At 35.0% G+C, this 25,106-nt stretch overlaps 1 protein-coding gene across 1 annotated transcript in view; it reads left to right on the top strand.

Moving 5' to 3' along the window:
* eng (endoglin) overlaps positions 1–24,252 on the top strand; it is a 108,949-nt gene extending 84,697 nt beyond the window's left edge. The window contains exons 5-13 of the mRNA XM_062031043.1: positions 301–478; positions 3,318–3,483; positions 3,561–3,663; positions 3,750–3,942; positions 8,839–8,990; positions 10,676–10,906; positions 11,093–11,159; positions 18,074–18,184; positions 19,628–24,252. Of these exons, the coding sequence (XP_061887027.1) occupies positions 301–478; positions 3,318–3,483; positions 3,561–3,663; positions 3,750–3,942; positions 8,839–8,990; positions 10,676–10,906; positions 11,093–11,159; positions 18,074–18,184; positions 19,628–19,791 (1,365 nt within the window). The 3' untranslated portion in view covers positions 19,792–24,252. The remainder of the gene's footprint in view (positions 1–300; positions 479–3,317; positions 3,484–3,560; positions 3,664–3,749; positions 3,943–8,838; positions 8,991–10,675; positions 10,907–11,092; positions 11,160–18,073; positions 18,185–19,627) is intronic.
* The last annotated feature ends 854 nt before the right edge of the window (positions 24,253–25,106 follow it).

The raw sequence follows: 25,106 nt of genomic DNA, 5'->3' as shown, positions 1-25,106 counted from the left end.
AGACACTTCACCCTTTGCCTCTGATGGCTGCTGGTTAGCGCCTTGCATGGCAGCTCCCGCCATCAGTGTGTGAATGGGTAAATGTGGAAATACTGTCAAAGCACTTTGAGTACCTTGAAGGTAGAAAAGCGCTATACAAGTACAACCCATTTATTTATCATTATTGTCCATTCTTCCTCAGATATAGTTATCCCTCCTTCCTTCTCCCATTTTTGTTTTAATATATAAAGTTGAATATGATTTCAAAGAAGATATTTTTCAATTAAATTAATTAGATTCATTTTGTTTTTGTTTTTACAGAGAAGTAACACCTCCACAGTTGTGCTGCACACCAACAGAAATCTCAGCAATGTCCACACTGTCGACTTCCCAAGCGAGGACGAGGAGCTGGTCAAGTGGGCGACCAAGAAGTTCGGAGGTGTGACTTCCTTCACCACCGTCGCCAATCCTAAATTGATGCTCTCAAAGGCAACAGAAGGTGAGGATCAATAGAACTGTACTTCGAGTGTTACCATCCGCAGTGAAGTGACGCATGCAACAGGCTGAATGGAGGCTGAACTGGCATGCTCGCGCCAGCAGCAGTACACCCGGGTGTGAACACACTTATTTCCCAACAAATCCTCCTTAAGGCGCCTTGAGCGAGAGGAGAGCTCTGACATGCCTCTGGATTGAATGTCAGGGATGCTGGAGTTGTAGCGCTCGCTTTTGTATCCTGTATTTCAGAGTTCGTCTGTGTTTATGTCCTGGTTTATGAGTTATGTGCAGATGATAGCTGACAGCGTTGCTCTGCTTGCTTTTTTCCATGTCAAAATATTACAGTGTGAGTCTGCAAAAACCACACCACATTGAACACATCACGCTAACAAACAACAAAGTAGAAAACACTTTATTTACTTTTTCTATTGTATAAAATATAAAAAGCTATGTTAACATATCAAATTTGAACCTGAGTGCCGTGTAAACAATTATTTTAAAATGCATAATAATTTATTTGTACTATTTCAGTAATTTACTATGAACGAATGACTGAGTTTACTACCCATGTATTAATTCAGTTGTAAAATATAATCAGAAATAATTATATTAACACTATTTGTTAATTTTCTATTTCATAATAGATTCATAATAAATGATCCATTTATTTGATACATTTACTGTACTTTTTTTTAATTAATAATGACATTAATAGCTATTGAATGTCATTTTTATTTATTTGATGGTTTGTTTTGGAAATTTACTGGCATCTTTAATTATTTAATGTTTTTTTTTCATTTAATGGCCTTGTTTGACATTGTGATACAATGAAAAGTACCAAATACATTATTTCACCCTTTAAATATAAGTATTTGTTACTTTAATTCAATTATATCAGTGTTATTTTATTTAAAATAAAAACAACCTACCTCTTTGTATTGGTCGTGACACGTTTGCGAGTTTATTTATTTATTTATTTAATTAATGCCCTTTTTTCATGACACTTAAATACACTGAAAAGCAACAATACATTAGGTCACATTTTAATTAATTATTTCTTATTTTATGATATTATATTGTATGTATTTTATTTAAAAAAATCAACTCCCTCTTTTTATTGGTCATGACACATTTGCAGTGTCCAATGTTGCAAAGCAACTTCAACATAGACCTTTGACAAAAAAAAAGTTAATATATTTTATGTATATATATATATATATATATATATATATATATATATATATATATATATATATATATATATATATATATATATATATATATATATATATATATATATATATATATATATATATATATATATATATATATATGTGTGTGTGTGTATATGTGTGTGTATATATATATATATATATATATATATATATATATATATATTTATTTATTTATTTTTTTTAAAAGGTGGCCGCAATCAAGTGTCTTTTCGTGCCTTTTTTGCCATCTACGGGTATAAGTTGAACGTCAAAGTTGACCAATCTTTTGGTTTAGAACTACAACATTCTACTATACAATTGTGAGGCATGATGTATAATCCAGAACATTGGTTCTCCAACTTTTTTCACCCAGTACCACCTCAGAAAACACCCTTGGAACCCCAAGTACCACCATAATGACCAGCATTAAAATACAATAGCGTAGTAGGCCATTAAAAGCAAGGCAGAGGTTTTATTTAACAAATATATTTAATATTTTTGGCCACTGTAACATTGCACACAGTTTGAACAGTAACACTGTGTTTGAATATTTAATTGAAATATTCTTTGACGTACCACTAGTTTGAGAATCACTGATATAGAATTAACTTTTACCAACTCAGAGGCGATGCAGCAACTCATCGGCTCTGTATGTCAATAACCGCATACGATAGTTACTTCTCTGTGATCATATTGCGCTGCTAAAAGTAGCTCATCTGCATTAGCACTTTTAATAACAATATCGTTAATATTCAGGTCACGACATGTAATCTGAGTATTGTTGGCGGTTTTTGGATGTTTTTTTAAAACAGTGTTATGGCCGCAATAGATTTCTCCTGTTAGCTGCATTGTTAGCCACCTTATACTTTCTGTTTATTACACATTTGAATGCATAAAAAAGGGAAGACATATGTGTTCTTGTTTTACATAGGGATTTTGAATGATAGGTAAAATTCTAAAAAAGTGCAATTCCCCTTTAAGGACAACCCAGCGAAACATAAGCTAAATAATTTGGACGAGCCTCTCGGCTACAGAGTCGTATTGAGTCATATTCCGCAAGGATTTGGAGATGATTCCAGCATGCTCTGTTCCTTGACCTGTGCGTGGGTGTTAGGACGAACACATGTACTGTTGGTCTCAGCCAGATGTATTCTGGATAAGGCTGGCGCCGTAGAAAATATGTACAATCTCCTCCAGAGAGCAGGGTTTAAAAATTCAGCGCCATGCTCGCAACAGGAAATACATAATAAGCAGCTCTGGGCAGCGAGCTGCTTTTAAATTCTTGATGCCGCACTTCCTAGACAGTCTGACTGAATGTTAAAGCAGCATTAAGCGATATCGGAGTCTTTGTAGTGGCTGACACTCACCTCCTCCTCCAGGCTGTTAAAAGCTGTTTAATGTGCACACTGTCAGGTTTTGCATGCCTGCTTTTTGAATGCTCACAGCAATCCAATACAAGAGCTGCGTCCAAAAATCCTGCCTTTGTCGAGATAATGGTGCTCACTTTTGATTACCCAAAAATGCAGCAACCAAAATAATGAATACAATCGGGGTGAGACAGTCAACACTGAGCATTGGGTTTGTTTTTGTTCTGTGTAGTGTGATTTTTCTATTTGTGTGTTTGTGCAGGAACAAAAGCAGGCTCTGAAGAATGCATACTCCAAATTGAAGATCCCTCAGAAAAGCAGTTCATGAAGATTGAAGCAGAGTCCACATTCAAGTCCTGTTCTCCGCAGCAAAGTGCAGACGACCCCGATCTTCATATCATAAACATCCCAGGAGACGCTGACATGCGGTAGACCGCAAACTTACACGCCGCTTTGCTCCTCCTAAAGTATAAATATCTTTAATATTTGATTTCCCGTCTCGCAGCAACGTCTCGGTTCGCGTGGACAGACAGAAGACCAGCGTGTTCCTGCGGGGTCCACAGGGCACCACGTGGACGTTCCTCAATCTACAGCACACCCAGTTTTGTGTAGGCACATTGCATTATTCAACACGCTCGACACGAGAGTCCAAGAGTCACTGCTAATTTATTTCTTCTCCCGCTTGCCTTCGCAGAGTAACAACGAGATCCTGCTGCCCGCCTTAGCCCACAGAATCCCGCCCAAAATCACGATGAGCAGTGACAAAGCTGAGGACGTGCAGAGGAAGGCTTTGGATCATTTCAAAGTGGCCACGTTCACCAGCTACACCGAAATCCGATCGGAAGAGTCGACATTGTTACTGGTTCTTGGTCAGGAAAGCTCCACAGGTGAGAAGATGTTATATATTATATTTCTGCCCTGCTTCAATGAATCATTGTAACGTTGTAGCTAGCTGTGACTCACAACATAATGTGTCTTTACCTTAGCAAACAGACGTGGCATCTGTAAAGCTCATGGTGGAGTTGAGAGAATTCATGAGCAAAAAGCTGCTGAAGGCAATGATTAGACAGGAAAGTCTGAGGATGACAAATGACAAAGGTCTATAATACAATATAGAGAAAAGTATGTTATGTTTGTTCAATTGAATTTTATATTACATTTTAGCTGCACATGTTATTTAAATTGAGAATGATTTGTGGAATTTTTTTTACTTACATATATGTATATGTATTTATATAATGTGTATCTGTATATATGTATGTGTATATATACATATTCATATACATGTGTGTGTGTGTATATATATATATATATATATATATATGTATATGTAATTGTATTACTTTTATTTATATATATATATATATATATATATATATATATATATATATATATATATATATATATATATATATATATATATATATATATATAAATTATATAACTTATATATGCACTATATAATATTTAGATTACCAATAATTTGTGGAATATATATATATATATATATATATATATATATATATATATATATATATATATATATATATATATATATATATATATATATATATATATATATATATATATATATATATATATATATATATATATATATATATATATATATGCATACATCTCGGGATCCCGGGAAGAGCTGGATGAAGTAGCTGGGTAGCAGAAAGTCTGGGCTTATCTGCTTAGGCTGCTGCTCCTGTGACCCGATCTCGGATAAGCGGAAAAAATGGTTGGATGGATGGACACAAATATACATATCATTTGTTATTATAAAATGCGGCACTAACGTGGGTCCATCGTGAAATGCGGAAAAATGTATATATATTGTTACATATTACGTTTGAATTAAACTACAAACTCTATACTATGTATCATTCAATATTTAAAATAAGACCCTTTTGTGGAAAAATTACAGAAATTCACTATATACTGGATAATGTGATACATGTCACAGATACACAGAATGTTATACATAACACAATACTGAATAATATACCGTATATTGTTATTGTTAAATATCAAATGACAATCATATTACACACACACATATATATATATATATATACTGTATATATATGTCAAAATTTAACATAAATTATTGTATGTATATATATATATATATATATATATATATATATATATATATATATATAGGGATGATGTTTGATAAGAAATTATCGAGTTCGAGTCTATTATCGAATCCTCTTATCGAACCGATTCCTTATCGATTCTCTTAGCAAGTCCAGATAGGTTGTTGTATATGGAAAAAAACACACAATATTTGGTTTAACAAAAGCTCACTTTTATTATATAAGAAAACAATTTAATCTAAAAAATAAATAAATATTGACTGTTGCCCCCCTAAAAAAATAAAAAAAATAAATATTGACTGTTGTTACCCAAAGTATATTAAGTGGGATTTTTCAGAAAAACAAATATATAAGGTAACACAAAAACAACCTGTCTCTGTGATCACTATAGGTGTATAAATAATACTAGTGTTAAATAAAATCAGTCCCTTGGGCACAAAACTGAAAATAATACAGTTCTCCAAAAAGTGCACTTCTGCTGCTATTTGACATAACTGTTTGTTATGATGCTTTGACATTTTTGCACTTTATTTCTTTATTGAAAGAAAATTCTATGAAGAGAAAAGTTGTTTGCAAATGTGGTTACAATGCTAAAAAATGAAAAGTTAAAGCTAAAAAAAGAAATACACTTTATTGAGTTAACATTATTTCTTTATAGGGGGAAAGATGTTATGAGCTAGGGAATATAACAACTACACTACCCATCATGCAACGGGAGTGACGAGCATGCGCGGTAGCCCCGAAAAGTGTTGTTGCATGTCGTCACCCGTGAAAGTAAACGTCAAGAACTCAGCCAACACGCCTCGTCTGCATTATTTATAATTAGACAGACAACACATATACAGTGTGATTTTGTTTTGTTTACAAGGAAAGAAAACCAAAAGTTGAAAAAGGGAGATCATGCCATATATGTATGTGCTGCGGTTGCTATAAGAACGTTGCGACAGCTGCCGTAAAGGAGGTGCGCTGCTAGCCTGGTTGCTATGTTTCCGGTGGGTCGTAGAAGTGTTCTTCATGTGTTTGTACCCTGCTCAAATCTCCCAGTAAAGTTATTCATTGGATTATACCTTTTGTTTTGAACTTTATTACACCTTGGAGCACTTTTTCCCGTCCATTTTTTTCCTGCTTTCGCTATCTGCGCCTAATGACTGAGCTACATGACTGATTTCTTGTGATGTCCCACGGAGCATTTCTGGTCGAGACGGGATTCGTTCCGAGGGGTTCGAATAAAGAACCAACTCTTTTTCTTTACTATAGTGGTCTCGATAACGGGTACCGGTTCTCAAAAAGGGATTCGAGTCCGAGGACTCGGTTCTTTTCTTATCGAACAACCGGGAAAACCGGTTTCGAGTATCATCCTTATATATATATATATATATAATATATATATATATATATATATATATATATATATATATACATATATATATATATATATATGTACAATAATGTGCATATATATATATATATATACAGTATATATATGTATATATATATATATATATATATATATATATATATATATATATATATATATATATATATATATATATATATATATATATATATATATATATATATACATACAATAATTTGTGTAAAATGTTGACACAAATGGTTATATATTATATTTAAATTATTTTACAAACTATAATCTATATATGTAACATATAATGTTGAAGTTAAGACCAATTTGTGGAAAGATTACAGATATGCATTCAGATGGAGGTCTGTAATATATTATTGTAATATATATATATACTGTATTAGGGCTTGTAACATTGCATTATATTATAACAGTGAATAATGTAATACATTTTTACCTCATTGTGTAATAATGCCACATTTTGTAATAATATGTCGTATTTTGTAATAACTTGGTACATATTGCAAAATATGAATGAGTAGTATGTCTTCCAACATTTAAGTGCACCAGTCATTTTCATGTCAGTAATACATCATTAATGTAACGTCTGTCTCGAGCTTGTCATTTTTTCCAACTAACTAGTCAATTTCTACGGTTTAATATACCAAATTGTTACTTTTTATTTGAAAAAGGGGCAGCACCCGCATTTTGTAACAACTTACAATATGTAACAAGTGACAAAATGTGTTCAATAATTTTACCAAATGCAGTGTTATTACATTACATATACATTATTACATAATGCACCATTATTACATAATGCGGCTACAATTAATCGATTAAATTGATCAAGTTGATGAGAAAACAGCTTTTTATTTATATTCTGTTACTTCGATTAATTGTTTAATAAGTTTAATTAATAAAACCTGATCAAATCTGGACTGCATGGTGTGCCTGGAACTCTAAATATGCGGACATAGTTTTTGCACGTTTGCTGCAATAAAGCGTGAATGACGGCCTTTTAAAAAAAATTAGTGCTCACATGTTAAAAGTGGGCCCTGCAATGAGGTGGCGACTTGTCCAGGGTGTCCCCCGCTTTCCGCCCGAATGCAGCTGAGATAGGCTCCAGCGCCCCCCTTGACCCCGAAAGGGACAAACGGTAGAAAATGGATGGATGTTAAAAGTGCAATTTCAATGTTGATGATCGCATTTATTAGGAAAAATGAATGAAGGTTATGCATACTTGCCAACCCTCCCGATTTTCCCGGGAGACTCCCGAATTTCAGTGTCCCTCCCGAAAATCTCCCAGGGCGATCATTCTCCCGAATTTCTCCCGATTTCCACCCGGACGATAATATTGGGGGCGTGCCTTAAAGGCACTGCCTTTAACGTCTTCAACAACCTGTCGTCACGTTCGCTTTTCCTCCATACAAACAGCATACCGGGCCAGTCACATAATATATGCGGCTTTTACACACACACACAAGCTAATGCAAGGCATATTTGATCAACAGCCATACGGGTCACAATGAGGGTAGCCGTATAATTTTTTTTTAACACTGTTACAACTATGCGCCACATTGTGAACCCACACCAAACAAGAATGACAAACACATTTCGGGGGAACATCCGCACCGTAACACAACATAAACACAATAGAACAAATACCCAGAACTCCTTGCAGCACTAACTTTTCCGGGACGCTACAGTATACACCCCCCGCTACCACCAAACCCCCCCCCCCCAAGTATGAGGTTATGGCAAGTAGTAAACATTTTTGTTTATTTCAACTATTGCCCCTAAAATATGCATTGAGGCCATAAAGTGTTTTATTTAAAAACTTGATTAATCGGACAAACTAATTATTCACTAAGATAATCGATAGCTGCAGCCCTACACTATTAAAATTATATGATCCATATCTGTATCATTTAGTATTTACTAGAGGTGGAAATCTTTGGGTACCTCACAATTCGATTCATACCAATTCTTGGGGTGATGATTCGATTAAGAATCGATCCTTGATTAAACACTAGTCTTGCAATATAATATTTGGTACAGAAGTTATAATAAACCTTTTCAAAACAGGTTGCAGGTTACAAAAGCTCCTCTTGGCTGCTGACTTACGACCTATAAGCGCAATGCAAATGTATAAACATTAGGGCTGTCAAAGTTTTCTTCTTGCTTTTCTTCCTGTCACTCACTTTCACACCATCGACCAGATGACACAAAGACCCGCTGGGAAAAGCGTCTTAGAGCTTGGTAGCAAGTTGGCACAAAACAAACAAATGTCATTCTGTCTCTGGCAGTGACAACCACAGTAGCAGAACCCACCCTGTCCTCCACCACGGTGCCGCCTGATCAGATGCCTCTGTTGATGCAGCTGTACACCTCCCCGGATTACCGCTCGCCTCTGGACCCCAACGCCAAGGTGCAGAGCGACAAGAGAATCTACGCAGAGGTGAGAACTTGCGACGGAAACATTTATGAAATTTCCGCCTATTCTTTCTAACAAACGAGTGAACCAATGAATTGATAGCTAACCAGTGAATATACAGTCGCACCTCAAGGTACAGGTTTAATTAGTTCTGTGACAGAGCTCTTAACTCAAAACAATTGTATTTCAAAACAACATCTCCCATTGAAATTAATTAAAATAAATTTAATAGGTGCTTGTCCCCCCCAAAAAAATATGCTTTCACGTAGGGTTGTACGGTATACTGGTATTAGATACTAATGGATAATTTTCGGTACTATACCGCCTCAGTGTTCCGCAGTGCATAATCACGGAGTACTTACAAGCAGACACAGTGTGTAGACAGAAAAGGGAGAACGGACGCATTTTGGCTTAAAAACTAACGATAAAGGTTATAACACTGACACGCCCACCGGAAGAGGTGCTTTAAGACATAGCTAGCTAGCTAGCGGCTAAAGTCCAGCCCCTGTCGGCAGTGTTTTAGCTACTTCTAAATCACTAATCCTCGCCTCCATGGCGACAAATAAAGTACGTTTCTTACAAGTATCATCCCTGCATGACGAGGAATAGCTAAACATGCTTCACTACACACCGTAGCTCACCGGCGTCAAAATGTCAACAAACGCCATTGGTGGATCTACACCTGACATCCACTGTAATGATACCAAGTACAGTAGCGTATCTAGTCGATACTACTATGATTACGTCAATATTTTTTCTTCTTTAGTTTAAAAAATAATTATATTATGTTTATAAACTCAGGAAATATGTCCCTGGACACATGAGGACTTTGAATGTGACCAATGTATGATCCTGTAACTACTTGGTATCGGATTGATACCCAAATTCGTGGTATCATCCAAAACTATCAAACAACAGAAGAATAAGTGATTATTACATTTTAACAGAAGTGTAGATAGAACATGTTAAAAGAGAAAGTAAGCAGATATTAACAGTAAATGAACAAGTAGATTAATAATTCATTTTGTCCTTTGTAATTTTGACAAAATAATAGAATGATAAATGACACAATATGTTACTGCATACGTCAGCAGCTAAATTAGGAGCCTCTGTTTGCTTGCTTATTACTAAAAGACAAGTTGTCTTGTATGTTCACTATTTTACTAAAGGACAAACTTGCAATAAGAAACATATGTTTAATGTAGCGTAAGATTTTTTGTTAAAATAAAGCCAATAATGCAATTTTTTGTGGTGCCCTTTATTTAGAAAACTACCGAAAACTATCAAAATAATTTTGGTACCGGTACCGGTACCAAAATATTGGTATCGGGACTACACTACTTTCACGTATTACTTTTGAACTGCTGCACACCAAGTGGTGAACATTTGGCAAAGCATACAACTCTACTGTGTTATCTTTGCTAATATTATTTTTGACAAATACACCACATGGTGGCGCTATTATTCAACCGCAAAGTTGGAGCCCATAACTCTGATTGACTTGAAATTTCTCACGCAGCTCAATGCGCTAACTACTGTAAGTTTTGGATGTTTTGCCGGATCACCACCGTATTTGGTACACAACTTTAGGGGACTGACAAGCACATGTTTATTAAATTCGAGCAAGATTGGTTGAAAAACAGCCAGCATGTTTTCCAAAGCATTTTGAGCACAACCCATTATGTCATGTTTTGGTTGTAATGTTTCAGATTTCGGGCAACACTCTAGGCGCCATGGTTTTGACCATCCAGGTGATCAGCTGTTTCGTGCGCTCCAAGGGCTCCTGCCCGGTCGTCAAGGAGCTTCCCTTCATTCCCGAGTACTGCTCCTTGAATTCCTGTCCCAACAGCACGCGACTCAGCTTCTCCCTGGATCAGCTCCACGAGCTGACCTCCACCACCTGGGACGTGGAATGTTCCGTCAAACTTTGCTACAGCCAGGTAGGAATGGGACTTTCAGTCTCTCGAGATGGCATTTGCAAAGCGTGTCAAAAGACGGCTCGTTAAGCTTTGTGCTGAGAAATGTAGCACGTCACAAACCGCTTTCCTCGCTGTCTGACGAATGTTAGCGCAGGATTAGGGCTCATTAGATGACTCGGTCAACGGTTTTTCTTTGCTGCTCACCAGAAATGTGTCGACGGGGGAAGAGTGAAGAGGAACCTGGAGGTCACCCCGCCTTGTCAGCAAACACTAAGTGAGTTCAGTTTAATCTCCAAAATATGCTGCGACAGTCACACAGATGCCACATAAGCTTCTGGATATGCGTCTCTGTCTTTCCTTTCCTTGGGCATTTGCAATGTGCGCGACTCGTGTGATTTGGTACACCTGCACAACCTTATCAGATCAAAACAAGGGCTATAATAACACATACTGCAATAATTGTTATATATCCAATGTAATGGTCAAAATATTAGAAACTCAGTATGGTGTTATTCAAACATTCACACATTTGGGATTTAAAAATGGTATTTAAATGTGTAGTTGTTTGAATTTTTTAAATGCTCTAGTAAGAATAATGCAGTAATAATAACATTAAAAAAATAAACATTATTATGCAATAATATTTTATATTTTTATGAAATTATACATTAAATATACAGTCGTGGTCAAAAGTTTACAGACACTTGTAAATAACATAATGTCAGTCGAGCATCACATGGACAAAGATAAGACCTTCTGGAGAAAGGTTCTGTGGTCAGATGAAATAACAATTGAGCTGTTTGGCCACAATACCCAGCAATATGGTTGGAGGAGAAAAGGTGAGGCCTTTAATCCCAGGAACACTACACCTACCGTCAAGCATAGTGGTGGTAGTATTATGCTCTGGGCCTGTTTTGCTGCCAATGGAACTGGTGCTTTACAGAGAGTAAATGGGACAATAAAAAAGGAGGATTACCTCCAAATTCTTCAGGACAACCTCAAATCATCAGCCCAAAGGTTGGGTCTTGGGCGCAGTTGAGTGTTCCAAAAGGACAATGACCCCAAACACACGTAAAAAGTGGTAAAGGAATGGCTAAATCAGGCTAGAATTAAAGTTTTAGAATGGCCTTCCCAAAGTCCTGACTTAAACGTTTGGACAATGCTGAAGAAACAAGTCCATGTCAGAAAACCAACACATTTAGCTGAACTGCACCAATTTTGTCAAGAGGAGTGGTCAAACATTCAACCAGAAGCTTGCCAGAAGCTTGTGGATGGCTACCAAAAGCGCCTTATTGCAGTGAAACTTGCCAAGGGACATGTAAACAAATATTAACATTGCTTTATGTATACTTTTGACCAAGCAGATTTGGTCACATTTTCAGTAGACCCATAATACATTCATAAAATAACCAAACTTCATGAATGTTTTTGTAACCAACAAGTATGTGCTCCAATCACTCTATCACAAAAAAATAAGAGTTGTATACATTTTTGGAAATTCAAGACAGCCATGACATTATGTTCTTTACAACATAAACACGACTGTATATTGTTATTATTTTTACTATTATATATTTTTTTACATTTGGTTATGCTTTGAGTGTATTTTGAACATGCATACAATTACAACATGATACATCACAATTTCCAATTTCTCTTTTCAACATGTTCGAAAAAGAGTAGGAAGAAGCAGAGCTTAGTTAATCCTACTTCTTTTCCATTACTTAGCAGTTGCTAACACTTTTGTTCACTTCCTGTTCTCAATTTTTTCAGAATATACTCCATAAATAATAATAAAAATAAATCAATAAATACATAAAAAATTGTGAAGTAAGTTGTATTTCATATAGTGAGACACATAAGTTTATTAGTAAATTCAGAAGGTTTATAATGGTTCTTCTTCATTGTACTTAGTAAACACTTTAAGTTTGAACAGTTTCTTAGATTGAACCATATTAGTACAGTGTTTGATTTCTTTACTTAATCAATTCCATAATTTGATTCCACATACAGATAAACTAAAGGTTCTAAGTGTTGTATTTGTATACACATCTTTTAAATTGCATTTTTTCTTTAAGGTTATATTTCTCCTCTTAAATATAATATTTTATTGATATACAAAAATACAAAATTTACCTGCAGAGATGTAGCAGTAATCATATTTGTATTTCAAGTATTGTATCAACATTTTTAATTTCCATTAAATCAGGATTTTTTAAATGCACTCGTAATTAGAAATGTATATCATTTGTTTGTTTGTATTTGTTTATTTGAAGGACAATGTGCAGTTACATTGAGAAGATGGCTGCACCAGATTTAGCACCATGCTAATTTCCATCTGTAGTCCTTTATGGCACATCTAACATCCACAATTAAAATTACACAGGATTGAAAATACACCATAATATTGAAATTACATAATTATAGGCAATTCAAAAATACAAGTACAATACATAGAGGGTATGTGAGTTACAAATCAGTGGGTGGTCAAGTTACAATATTTTAGCAGTTTCATTTAAAGTGCAGGAGTATATAAAGTGCAGCAATTTTTATCAAAGTCCACATACAGTGCAGTAGCCATCAGATGATACCCGTAAGAGTATCATTCAATAGCCATATACCCCATTGGTACTGTTTAACGATACCGATATCAATGTCGATACTACTTATCGATACCGGTGTTATTCAGTACTCTTATACTATATGTAATTAGTGTAGATAAACATGTGAATTTTTTTATTTTTTTTATTACCATGTTTAGAAGTCGTATACCACCAACATCATGTAACATCTCACAGCAGGCCTACCTGTTTTTTAGGTCTTAAACAACTCAAATATTTTTGCAGTGCAAGGTGCAATGCCGTTGTTATGTCATCATATTGTAAAGACCAAACAGATCCATCACTGTTTCTATTAATTACAATTACACTCAGCTGGAAATAATATCGATTTATGGCATTCATGTGTAGAGCGCATACCTTTTCCGTGATGTACAGTACAGGCCAAACGTTTGGACACACCTTCTCCTCATTCAATGCGTTTTCTTTATTTTCATGACTATTTACATTGTAGATTGCCACTGAAGTCATCAAAATTACGAATGCACAAAGGTGGAGATATGTACTTAACAAAATAAGGTGAAATAACTGAAAACCCTTTGCTCAGATTACTGCTTTGCACACTCTTGGCATTCTCTCGATGAGCTTCAAGAGGTAGTCACCTGAAATGGTTTTCCAACAGTCTTGAAGGAGTTCCCAGAGGTGTTCATTGCCAAGAGTGTGCAAAAGCTCAGAGCAAAAAGGTGGCTATTGTGAAGAAACTACAATATAAAACAGGTTTTCAGTTATTTCACTTTTTTTTGTCAAGTACATAACTCCACATGTGTTCATTCATAGTTTTGATGCCTTTAGTGACAATCTACAATGTAATTACCGTATTTTTTGGATTATAAATCGCTCCGGAGTATAAATCGCACCGAAAGAAAGAAAGAAAAAAACATATATAAGTCGCACTAGAGTATAATTCACATTTTTGGGGGAAATTTATTTGATAAAATCCAACACAAAGAATAGACAAATGAAAGGCAATTCAAAATAAATAAAGAATAGTGAACAACAGGCTGAATACGTGTACGTTATATGACGCATAGATAACGAACTGAGAACGTGCTGATATACGCCTAGTCTCTTACGTGAATGAGATAAATAATATTATTTGATATTTTACGGTAATGTGTTAATAATTTCACACATAAGTCGCTCCAGAGTATCAATCGCACCCCCAAACTATGAAAAAAACTGCGATTTATAATCCGAAAAATACGGTAGTCATGAAAATAAAGAAAACACATTGAATGGGAAGATGTGTCCAAACGTTTGGCCTGTACTGTATCATATCAAATATATAATATAAATCAGTACAATGAACTAGCATGTAAGGTGGGTGTGCATTTTGTTACTGTAAATGAATGAATGAATCAATCAATCAGTCAAAATGTATATACCGTATTTTTCGGACTATAAATCGCAGTTTTTTTAATAGTGCGATTTATATGTTTTTTTCCTTCTTTATTATGCATTTTCGGCAGGTGCGACTTATACTCCAAAAAATACGGTATATAGCCCTTAATCACAAGTGTCTCCAAGGACTTCACAAATCAAAACGACATCCTCGGATCTGAACCCACATCTAGACAAGAAAATGAAAAAAATAATTATTTGTAATATTTTACTATTTTTAACTAGTATTTTTAAATAAAACTATGTAAATATGAAATAAAATAGTATAAAACATCATATACTGTGTATATCGTATTCTTCTTAGTACTAGTACTAGTAGTATTGATTTTTCACCAGTTTTTAAAATGAAAAATCACATCACTGAGTTTCGCCTGTGCAGAAATAGCCTGTCTTAGCAGTGGTCAACACAGAATTGTGGTAGTTGTTCACTGTTTTTTTTTATTGCTCCAAACGGCCAGCGGTGTTGTCAGTCTGTGTGCTGGCTGCTGACTGCTGGCAGCAGCTTAGCTCGCTATTGTTACTTTGAGTGCACCAGAAGCAGCGTGCAAGCGGTTGACATAGCAGTGAACTCAGGATGCCGCCTGTAAGAGGGCGGTCTCGTCCTCTAGGAAGGTCTGCGGGCTGACCTTGCAGCCACAATCACAAGTAACGGCCCTCAAGGGACGTGACCCGGACCCTTTGTGTTTCTAGAGGGGGGGGCGGGGGCAAAGACTGTGCCGCTGTCCAAACACGGGCGCTGGGCTATTGTCGCTCCACTCCACTGCAATTACTCAAACATGGATGAACTCTTACACCATTCCATTGCGGAGTGGAATCCAACCTGGAAGTGGACGCAGATTAAGTCCCGCCTCTGTTACAGCTTTCGAGGGCGACGGGCGTTGTGGATTTTTATCCTGAAGAACACTTATAAAATGTGTCACAACATGACGTACACATACAATCTACGAGTTTCGATCCGAAATGGGCGCCAAAATATTCTCCTGGGGGATCAGCCGGCATGATTGTAAAAATCGTCAGCAGAACGGTACACAATAGGTTAACTCGTCTATTCGGTGAAAATTAAACCCAACATAAAAATTCAAGACAACATAAATGTGATATTGCTAGAAAAGAAAATGTAGTAGAATTCAGCGTAGTTTGAAAAAAATGACGTTTACGTAGCACTGATCCATTTTCAACTCAAAGAACGCAGAAAAAGTTCATGCGGAAAAGCTTTTGAGCCTTTATTTTTTGATAGTCAACAAGCAGTACTAACCTCGAACAGTGTGGTGCGTCATTAAGTCGGCTGCGCAAAAACTACAGAAAAAAAAAATTCACTCAAATTTAGCACCGAACATGATTTTACTAGGGAGGTGTTTAGGGCACGTCCGACCGGTAGGAGGCCACGGGGAAGACCTAGGACACGTTGGGAAGACTATGTCTCCCGGCTGGCCTGGGAACGCCTCGGGATCCCCCGGGAAGAGCTGGACGAAGTGGCTGGGGAGAGGGAAGTCTGGGTTTCCCTGCTTAGGCTGCTGCCCCCGCGACCCGACCTCGGATAAGCGGAAGAAGATGGATGGATGGATGGATGATTTTACGTTGATATTTAGTGGTCTTTCGTATGTTTTCCGACATTACTGCGTTCGATAATGTTAGCGTCGCGGTTCATAATTAACGTAGAGTTGCGTTATTAGCATAGCGTTATGTAATTAGCGTAGCGTTACGGTATTAGCGTAGCTTTACGTCACTAGCGAAGTGTTACTTTGTTAGCGTGGCGTTACGTAATTAGAGTGCTAGCACTTCTGATTACATCCGAGAACAAAAATTCAGCACAATTACATTTAAACTGAATGTCATTTTTCTCACTTAAATGTAATTTTACGAACAGTACTCACCAAAAACAAAAGAAAAAAGTATACCGAATAAAAATCGTAGCACAGAATGACGGTTAGTCGAATCGGGTGATTAGTAAACTGGATTACGCTATTTTTTGCAAAAAAAAAAGTCGCTATTTTTGTTTATTGTTATTTTTTTGTTATCCTCCAGAGTTGGTGCAGATTATATTTCAACAAATACGTATGTAAATAATGTTATCGCATATTAATTAGTTTATTAACTCATCTATTTGGCAAAAATTACATCGGCGATAAAAAATTAACAAAGTTTTGTCGCTCTTGTCTCGAATGGACGTCTCTACTGTGAATGGGGCACATCCAGCAGTGTTAAGACAACAATTTGTCCCGTTTTTTATATTTTCTCCATCCACGGAAGGTCTCAAACCTGCGGCCCTAAAAACTTGGCTTTCAGTTCTAATGTGAAAACTGTCACAAAAACATGATGAGTTCCAACATCAGAACTGCACTCCTTCCTGTTTGTCAGTCGGGTTGATCCCCGGACGGGGTGAAGGGTCATCTCAGCACTGGCCCGCTGTCACGTCCTCCTGCTCGGAGACTCCTGCTTCCTGCTCCTGTTTGTTCAGCTTCGCCGTCAAAAACATACGAACACAAAGCGACTAATTTGCACGTTTGTCTGATTTTTTTCAGACTGTTTTTTTTTCTTCTTCTGACTGGTGTCAAGAATTCCAGGAAGTTTATTGTCATACACGTGAAACACATGCGATGGCACAGGTGCAGTAACGCCAAGCACCCACAAGATGTCAGCCTTTCAGTAATGAACACTATGTTGGCTTTTTTTGTTGTTGCCCCCACCCAGGATGTTTTTAATAATTCCTCTTAAGGCCCAAGCTGTTTGTTTACATGTTTTTTTTTATTTCTCTTTGCTATTTGGGCTTATGGGACCCTAATTAGAATAAAAACTAAGAATCATCTTTTTATAAGATGTACTTAATTAGTCCATAAGTAACAGACGTGTATTTCATGTTTAGTGACATGCTAATTCTTATTTTTACACTTTTTTTTTTCCAAATTCCATTGTATGTTGTACTCTTCTGACACCACCAGATAGCAGTACAAGTGTCCACATAAGCGGCCTTAAGACCCCAATTCAGTAGTGTACACAATTTTGGAAATAAGAGCTAAAAGGTGCTGTCCACGTATGTGGCCATTAAGGCCTTTAGAGGTTTTTAATGTGAACATTGACATATGTTCTATGGCTGTATGTACACAGAAAGCTCAATGCTTGTAGTTGTCATATTTAAGTTGCATCATATTCCATCTTGTTTATCTTTCAGACCCTCCGTGCTTTGATTTCGGCCTCCCCGGTGTCCTGGGCATAGCGTTCGGAGGCTTCCTAATAGGAGTGTTACTCATTGGAGCATTGTGGTTCATCAAAATCAAAACAGGTGGGTCCAGAATCAAAAGTCACCTTTTGAGTCTTAGTTCTCCATTTTTTTATGTTTTTGTAAAATATTTAGAGTTTCATCGATGAAATTAAGACAAGACCAACAAAAAAACAGTCATATTCGTTGTTTTTCCTGAAAAAACTGAAAAGAAAATCAAAATGTATGTTTTTTTTAATGCAACCAAAGAAAATGGATATGTGACCAACAAAAATATTTGCAAACAAAAATAATGGATTTCAAATGAAAACATATACTGTATAATAATAATACATACAGACAAAAAAGATGTATATTTCAAACACAAAAATGTACCGTATTTTTCGGACTATAAGGCGCACTTAAAATCCTTTCATTTTCTCAAATCTCGACAGTGCACATTATAACCCGGTGCACCTAATGTACAGACCTCCTCCGAACAACATGTTTTGACACCAAAAAAAAAGATTTATAACCCAAAAAAAATTGGAACAAAGAAAGGTTTCCACCGAAAAAGATTTGTAACCCCCCATAAAGACTTGCAAACCAAAAAAAGATTTGCAACCAAAACTTACTTTTGTTTAAAAATATGAATGTTTTTGATTTAAAATATATTTTTGACTGAAAATCGTTTTGGTTTTTTTTGGTAGAAAATCTTTTTTTGTTTGGTTGCATAACAAGATTTCTCACTATTAAAGTGTCAAATTTTTTCTCCCGACAAACCTTTTGAGAACCCCCCGCCCCCTCCCACCTCCAAAAAAGCAGAATTTATTTGTTGTGTTGTTGATTAATTACCCCAAAATGTATATTTATAACAAACAATAACAAAAAAAAAACAAAGTAACGAAAAAAGATTCGCAACCAAAAAAATATTTGCAACCAAAACTTAGTTTTGTATATATGAATGTTTTTAATTTTAAAAATATTTTAAGCTGAAAATCTTTTTTTTTTTTTTTTTTGTAGAAAATATTTTTTTTGTTTGGTTGCATAACAATTTTTCTCCTGACAAACTTTTCGAGCAACCCCCACCCCAAAAAGCAGAATTAATATTTTGTGTTTTTGATGAATTATTTTGTCTTTTTTCAGAAAAACTGCATAAATGGCAACAAAAGTTAAGTTTGTGGTTTTTGTTTTCCCACCCCCGAAAAACCCCCAATGTATATTTATAAAAAAAACAACAAAGTAACGAAAAAAATCGAAAAAGATTATTTTTGAATATTAGTTCCAATAAGGCAAAAACAGTAACAAAAGTTATGAAAAAAAAAAAGATAAAAGAATACAAATATGAACTTGTTTGACCTACTGTAAATTCCCCTGACAAATATAATTAATAAAAGTTAGTTTAGAGTTTAGCCAAAAGGGACGAGGTGCACCAGACATCCGCAATGTTTGGCATAAATATATGGTGTACTTTGTGTGGTTTTCCTGCTTGGCGTAGGTAATAATATCATTGTGCCGTAATTTTAGGTTACCCAACCGGACTGGACATGGCCTCTCCTCTTTCTTCTGGGTGTCCCTGCTCAGGAGCCAAGCGACAACCGGTGTCCTCCAACCCGTCCCCTTCTGAGAACAGTAGCGCCAACGCCAGCATCGGCAGCACCAAAAGTACGCCCACCAGCAGCATGGCATGAGATGAGTGAGGGTGACCACCCACCAAACTCCCCCCAGCAGCAGTCCGCATCTCCCCTTAAATTCACGGTTTTCTCTCACAAAGCCGCCCTCCTCGCTTCCATCTAAAAGCACAACCCTCATCTTTGCCACACAAGCATGGACGTCCTGGAGAGGGAGGAGGGTCGGCGGGGAAGGGGTGTGACAGCCCACACAACGCCTTAATGGATGGCGTGTGACGCTCACCTCTCTTTAAAGTCCGGCTTCTAGACCGGAAGTTAAAGAGTGCAAGAGGAAGAAAAAATTAAATTGGCTTCCAAGCAACAGGAAAAACAAACCACATCCCCCCAAGAGCCCAGCAGGAAATTCACCGCATTCCTCCGCAAATTGTGGCGGCAGCACAATAATAGTCGGGACGGGAGATGAAGCCCAACCAGCACATCAAAACCATATCGTCCAAATATTAGGAAGCACTCCTTAAAGAGGTATTTCTTTTCATTTGAGGTCATTTTCTACCTCGGAGATGTGGACGCCACTTGTTTGTAGCTTAGCAATTTCATGCTAACCATAACATCTGATGTATGTCATTACTCCATTCATGAAATATTATTTAAGGTAGCATTTCTTTTTATTTAGATAAAGTGCTCTTTCTTTAATGTAGCATTAACACACACAGACAGACACCAATACATTTTTGTCTTGCTAACATATTTTATTTGGACGTGTTGTCACTTCCTGTGTATGCAGAGAGTTACAGGTGAGTTATCGTAGCACATTGTGACGTTACAAGGTGACAGCCTTTTGCCGCTGTCCAACAAAAAGCAATGCTTCGTGATTTTTCTTTCCTAGTTTTGTTTTGTTTTAGACATATAACACAGGTATTAAAAATGAGAAAACTTTATTCCAAATAAAAATGTTTGCAAAACAAAAAAACACCCTAATCACTTAATGAAAATTAAGAAAAGGCTTGTTTGTTGTTAATTAAAAAAACAAAAACTAAATCAATCTTATTTGTTTCTACATAAAAAAAGTTGTTATTAAACATGTTTTAAACATATAACACAAGTATTAAAAATGAGAAAACTTTATTCCAAAATGAAATTTTTGCAACACAAAGAAACGCCCTAATGACTTTTAACGAAAATTAAGAAAAGGCTTGTTTGTTTTTGTAATTTAAAAAAACCCCCAACTAAATCAATCTTATTTGTTCCTATATAAAAAAGTTATGTTATTAAGCATGTTTTAAACATATAACACAGGTATTAAAAATGAGAAAACTTTATTCCAAAATAAAATTTTTGCAACACAAAGAAACGCCCTAATCACTTTTAATGAAAATTAAGAAAAGGCTTGTTTGTTGTTAATTAAAAAAACAAAAACTAAATCAATCTTATTTGTTTCTACATAAAAAAGTTGTTATTAAACATGTTTTAAACATATAACACAAGTATTAAAAATGAGAAAACTTTATTCCAAAATAAAATTTTTGCAACACAAAGAAACGCCCTAATGACTTTTAACGAAAATTAAGAAAAGGCTTGTTTGTTTTTGTAATTAAAAAAAAAAAACAACTAAATCAATCTTATTTGTTCCTATATAAAAAAGTTATGTTATTAAGCATGTTTTAAACATATAACACAGGTATTAAAAATGAGAAAACTTTATTCCAAAATAAAATTTTTGCAACACAAAGAAACGCCCTAATCACTTTTAACGAAAATTAAGAAAAGGCTTGTTTGTTGTTAATTAAAAAAACAAAAACTAAATCAATCTTATTTGTTCCTACATAAAAAAAAGTTCTGTTATTAAACATGTTTTAAACATATAACACAGGTATTAAAAATGAGAAAACTTAATTCCAAATTAAAATGCTTGCAAAACAAAGAAACGGCCTAATCACTTTCAACGAAAATTAAGAAAAGGCTTGTTTGTTGTTAATTAAAAAAACTAAATCAATCTTATTTGTTCTTACATAAAAAAGTTATGTTATTAAACATGTTTTAAACATATAACACAGGTAATAAAAATGAGAAAACTTAATTCCAAATTAAAGTTTTTGCAAAACAAAGAAACGCCCTAATCACTTTCAACGAAAATTAAGAAAAGGCTTGTTTGTTGTTAATCAAAAAAACAAAAACTAAATAAATCTTATTTGTTTCCACATAAAAAGTTATGTTATCCCCCACCCCCTCTTATTCTTTGTTTATTCGAAAAATCTAATTCTCATTTGTTATTTATCTGAAAAATGCCAAAATAATCATATTCTTTGTTTACCCAAAAAACGTAATTCTCATTGGTTGTTTATCCAAAAAACGCTAAAATAGTCTTATTCGATGTTAATCCGAAATACAATATTCCCGCTTGTTTATCGGAAAAAAGGCTAAAACGTTGGAAAAGTCATTCTTTGTTTATCCAATAAATTTAATTCTCATTTGTTGTTTATTTGAAAAATGCCGAAATAATCGTATTCATTGTTTATCCGAAAAACGTAATTCTCATTGGTTGTTTTGTCCGAAATCGCTGAAATAGTTTTCTTCGATGTTTATCCGAAATACAATATTCCTCCTTGTTTATCGAAAAAAAGGCTGAAAAAAATGGAAAAGTCTTATTCTTTGTTTATTCGAAAAATTGAATTCTCATTTGTTGTCTATCTGAAAAACGCCGACATAATCGTATTCTTTGTTTATCCGAAAAAGATAATTCTCATTGTTTGTTTATCCGCAAAACGCTGAAATAGTCTTACTTGATGTTTATCCGAAATACAAAATTCCCGCTTGTTCATCCGAAAAAAGGCAAAAAAAACATGTTTATCGGAACAAAAACTTTGGAAAGGTCTTATTCTTTGTTTATCCGAAAAATGTAATTCTCATTTGTTGTTTATTTGAAAAACGCTGAAATAATCGTATTCTTTGTTTATCCGAAAAACGTAATTCTCATTGGTTGTTTTGTCCGAAAAACGCTGAAATAGTTTTCTTCGATGTTTATCCGAAATACAATATTCCCGCTTGTTTATCGGAAAAAAGGCTAAAAAAAATGTTGTTGTTTATCGGAACAAAAACGCTGGAAAAGTCTCATTGATTGTTTATCGGAAAAACGCTGAAATTGTCTTATTCGATGTTTATCCAAAATACAATATTCCCACTTGTTTATCGGAAAAAAGGCTAAAAAAAAAAATGATGTTGTTTATCGGAATAAAAACGCTGGAAAAGTTTAATTGGTTGTTTATCCGAAAAACACTGAAATAGTCTTATTCGATGTTTATGCGGAATACAATACTATCGCTTGTTTAACCGAAAAATGTATTTCTCATTTGTTGTTTATCTAAAAAAACGCCGAAATAATCTTATTCTTTCTTTATCCGAAAAATGTATTTCTCATTTGTTGTTTATCTAAAAAACGCTGAAATAGTCTTATTCGATGTTTATCCGAAAAACGACATTCTCAGCTGTTGTTTATCCAAAAAAACAACATTTTTATTCATCCAAAAAATTACATTCTCTGGAGAGGTATTTTTCGTTGGTTTTCTGAAAAAATAAATTTTCATTTCTTATCTAAAAACACTGGAAAAGTCGTATCGGTTGTTTATTCGAAAAACCCCCGCCCCCTCAAAAACACTGTTTAGCCCAAAAATTTAGACTTTTTAATAGGTCTCTGCTTATTATTGGAAATTGACAATTTTTTTCATCTGTCTTCATCATTTGCAAGCGCAATGCTACTGTTTGTCCCTGTCTGTGAGCGTGTTTTTGCAAAGTATGTGACGGATTGACGAGGGCCAGTAGAAATTGCCACTTGGAGTGTTTGTGCAATATGAGCGGAGGGGATTAAGGGTGGGCAGAACATCATAATGTCCATACACCGATTCTTCGTTGTCCTCTTTTGATTCACATGTTTATAGTTGAAGTTGTTAATCACTTAGTGTACAAGTGCTGCTGTAAATCGGACGCCACTATAATGATCGTATCAAGTAATGTAGAAGACCTGTCTAACGTATCTCATGTCTATATTTTGTATGATACTGTAACTGTACTATGATGTCCTCCATTTGAAGAATTGGGACCAACCACAATGAAGGCACTTATTCAATGCACAAGATTTTGTTTTTGTATTTGTATAGTTTGTTTTTTGTTTCTCTTAGATTACATTGTGCGAACAGTGTCATGATTTTTGACCCCTTTTTCTCGGAGCCCCCTGTTGTCCAAAGACATGATATCCTGACATTGTGTTCATTGTCTAGCACACACACACACACATGCACACACACACACACACGTTTGTTACCTCATCTCCACTCCATCTGTTTTTTTTGTTTAGTTTAGTTTTTTTTACCAAATTCTGCAAAATGAATTCAATACACACCATCCGCGTTTTTTGTTTTGAACATGCCATTATGTCGAGACAGTACTCAAAGGACCGATTGTATTTCTATGTTTGTTTGTGAAGGACTTCAGATTTTGTATGAATATCATCTTAATAAAGTGAATATTACCAACAAGTTTTATTTGTTGCTCTAAGACAGTGGTTCCCGAACGTTTTTCCACCAAGTACCACTTTAGAAAAAACTTGGCTGTCCAAGTACCACCATAATGACCAGCATTAAAATGCAGTTGCGTAGTAGGCCTAAGTATTCCTTAAAAACAAGGCAGAGGTTTTATTAAACGAGTATATTTATTATTTTCGGCCACTGTAACATTACACACAAACAATGCACACACATCATCAACAATGATACTCCATACACAGTACATGCAGTATTTATGGACTTATTTGGCATACCACCAGTTTGAAAATCACTGCTCTAAGAAAAACTAACAAAATTCAAACACAAAATGTGTTGTTTACCACAAAATAATCGTGTTTATTGTTTTTCCCCAAAAAACCTGAATGAGTTATTTTGTGTTGTTACAAAACTAATTGAAGTCCTATTTGGAGAATTACATAAAAATAAAAAAAATAAAATAAAATTACACAAAATCCAAGATCTTTTTTTTTTTTTAAACACAAAACAAACATGTATTAAATGTATTGATCTGAAAAACGTAGAAAAATTAAGTTTGGCGATTTACATCAAAATTCGAGGGAAAGTCGTGTTTGAAGTTCTTGTACAAAAACAACAAAGAAAAGTAACAAACATATTCCAGGAAAAAATATTTTTTTTAAATCAAAACAAAAAAAAAAGTTAAGTCATGTTTGCCGATAAACATAAAAATAAATAAATAAAATAAAATTACACAAAATTCAAGATCTTTTTTTTTTTTTAAACACAAAACAAACGTGTATTAAATGTATTAATCTGAAAAACTTAGAAAAATTAAGTTTGGCGATTTACATCAAAATTCGA

The sequence above is a fragment of the Entelurus aequoreus genome, linkage group LG21 (assembly GCF_033978785.1).
Source record: "Entelurus aequoreus isolate RoL-2023_Sb linkage group LG21, RoL_Eaeq_v1.1, whole genome shotgun sequence".
Lineage (NCBI taxonomy): Eukaryota > Metazoa > Chordata > Actinopteri > Syngnathiformes > Syngnathidae > Entelurus > Entelurus aequoreus.
Note: the sequence above shows the minus strand (reverse complement) of the source record. Positions and strands in the feature narration are given on the sequence as shown.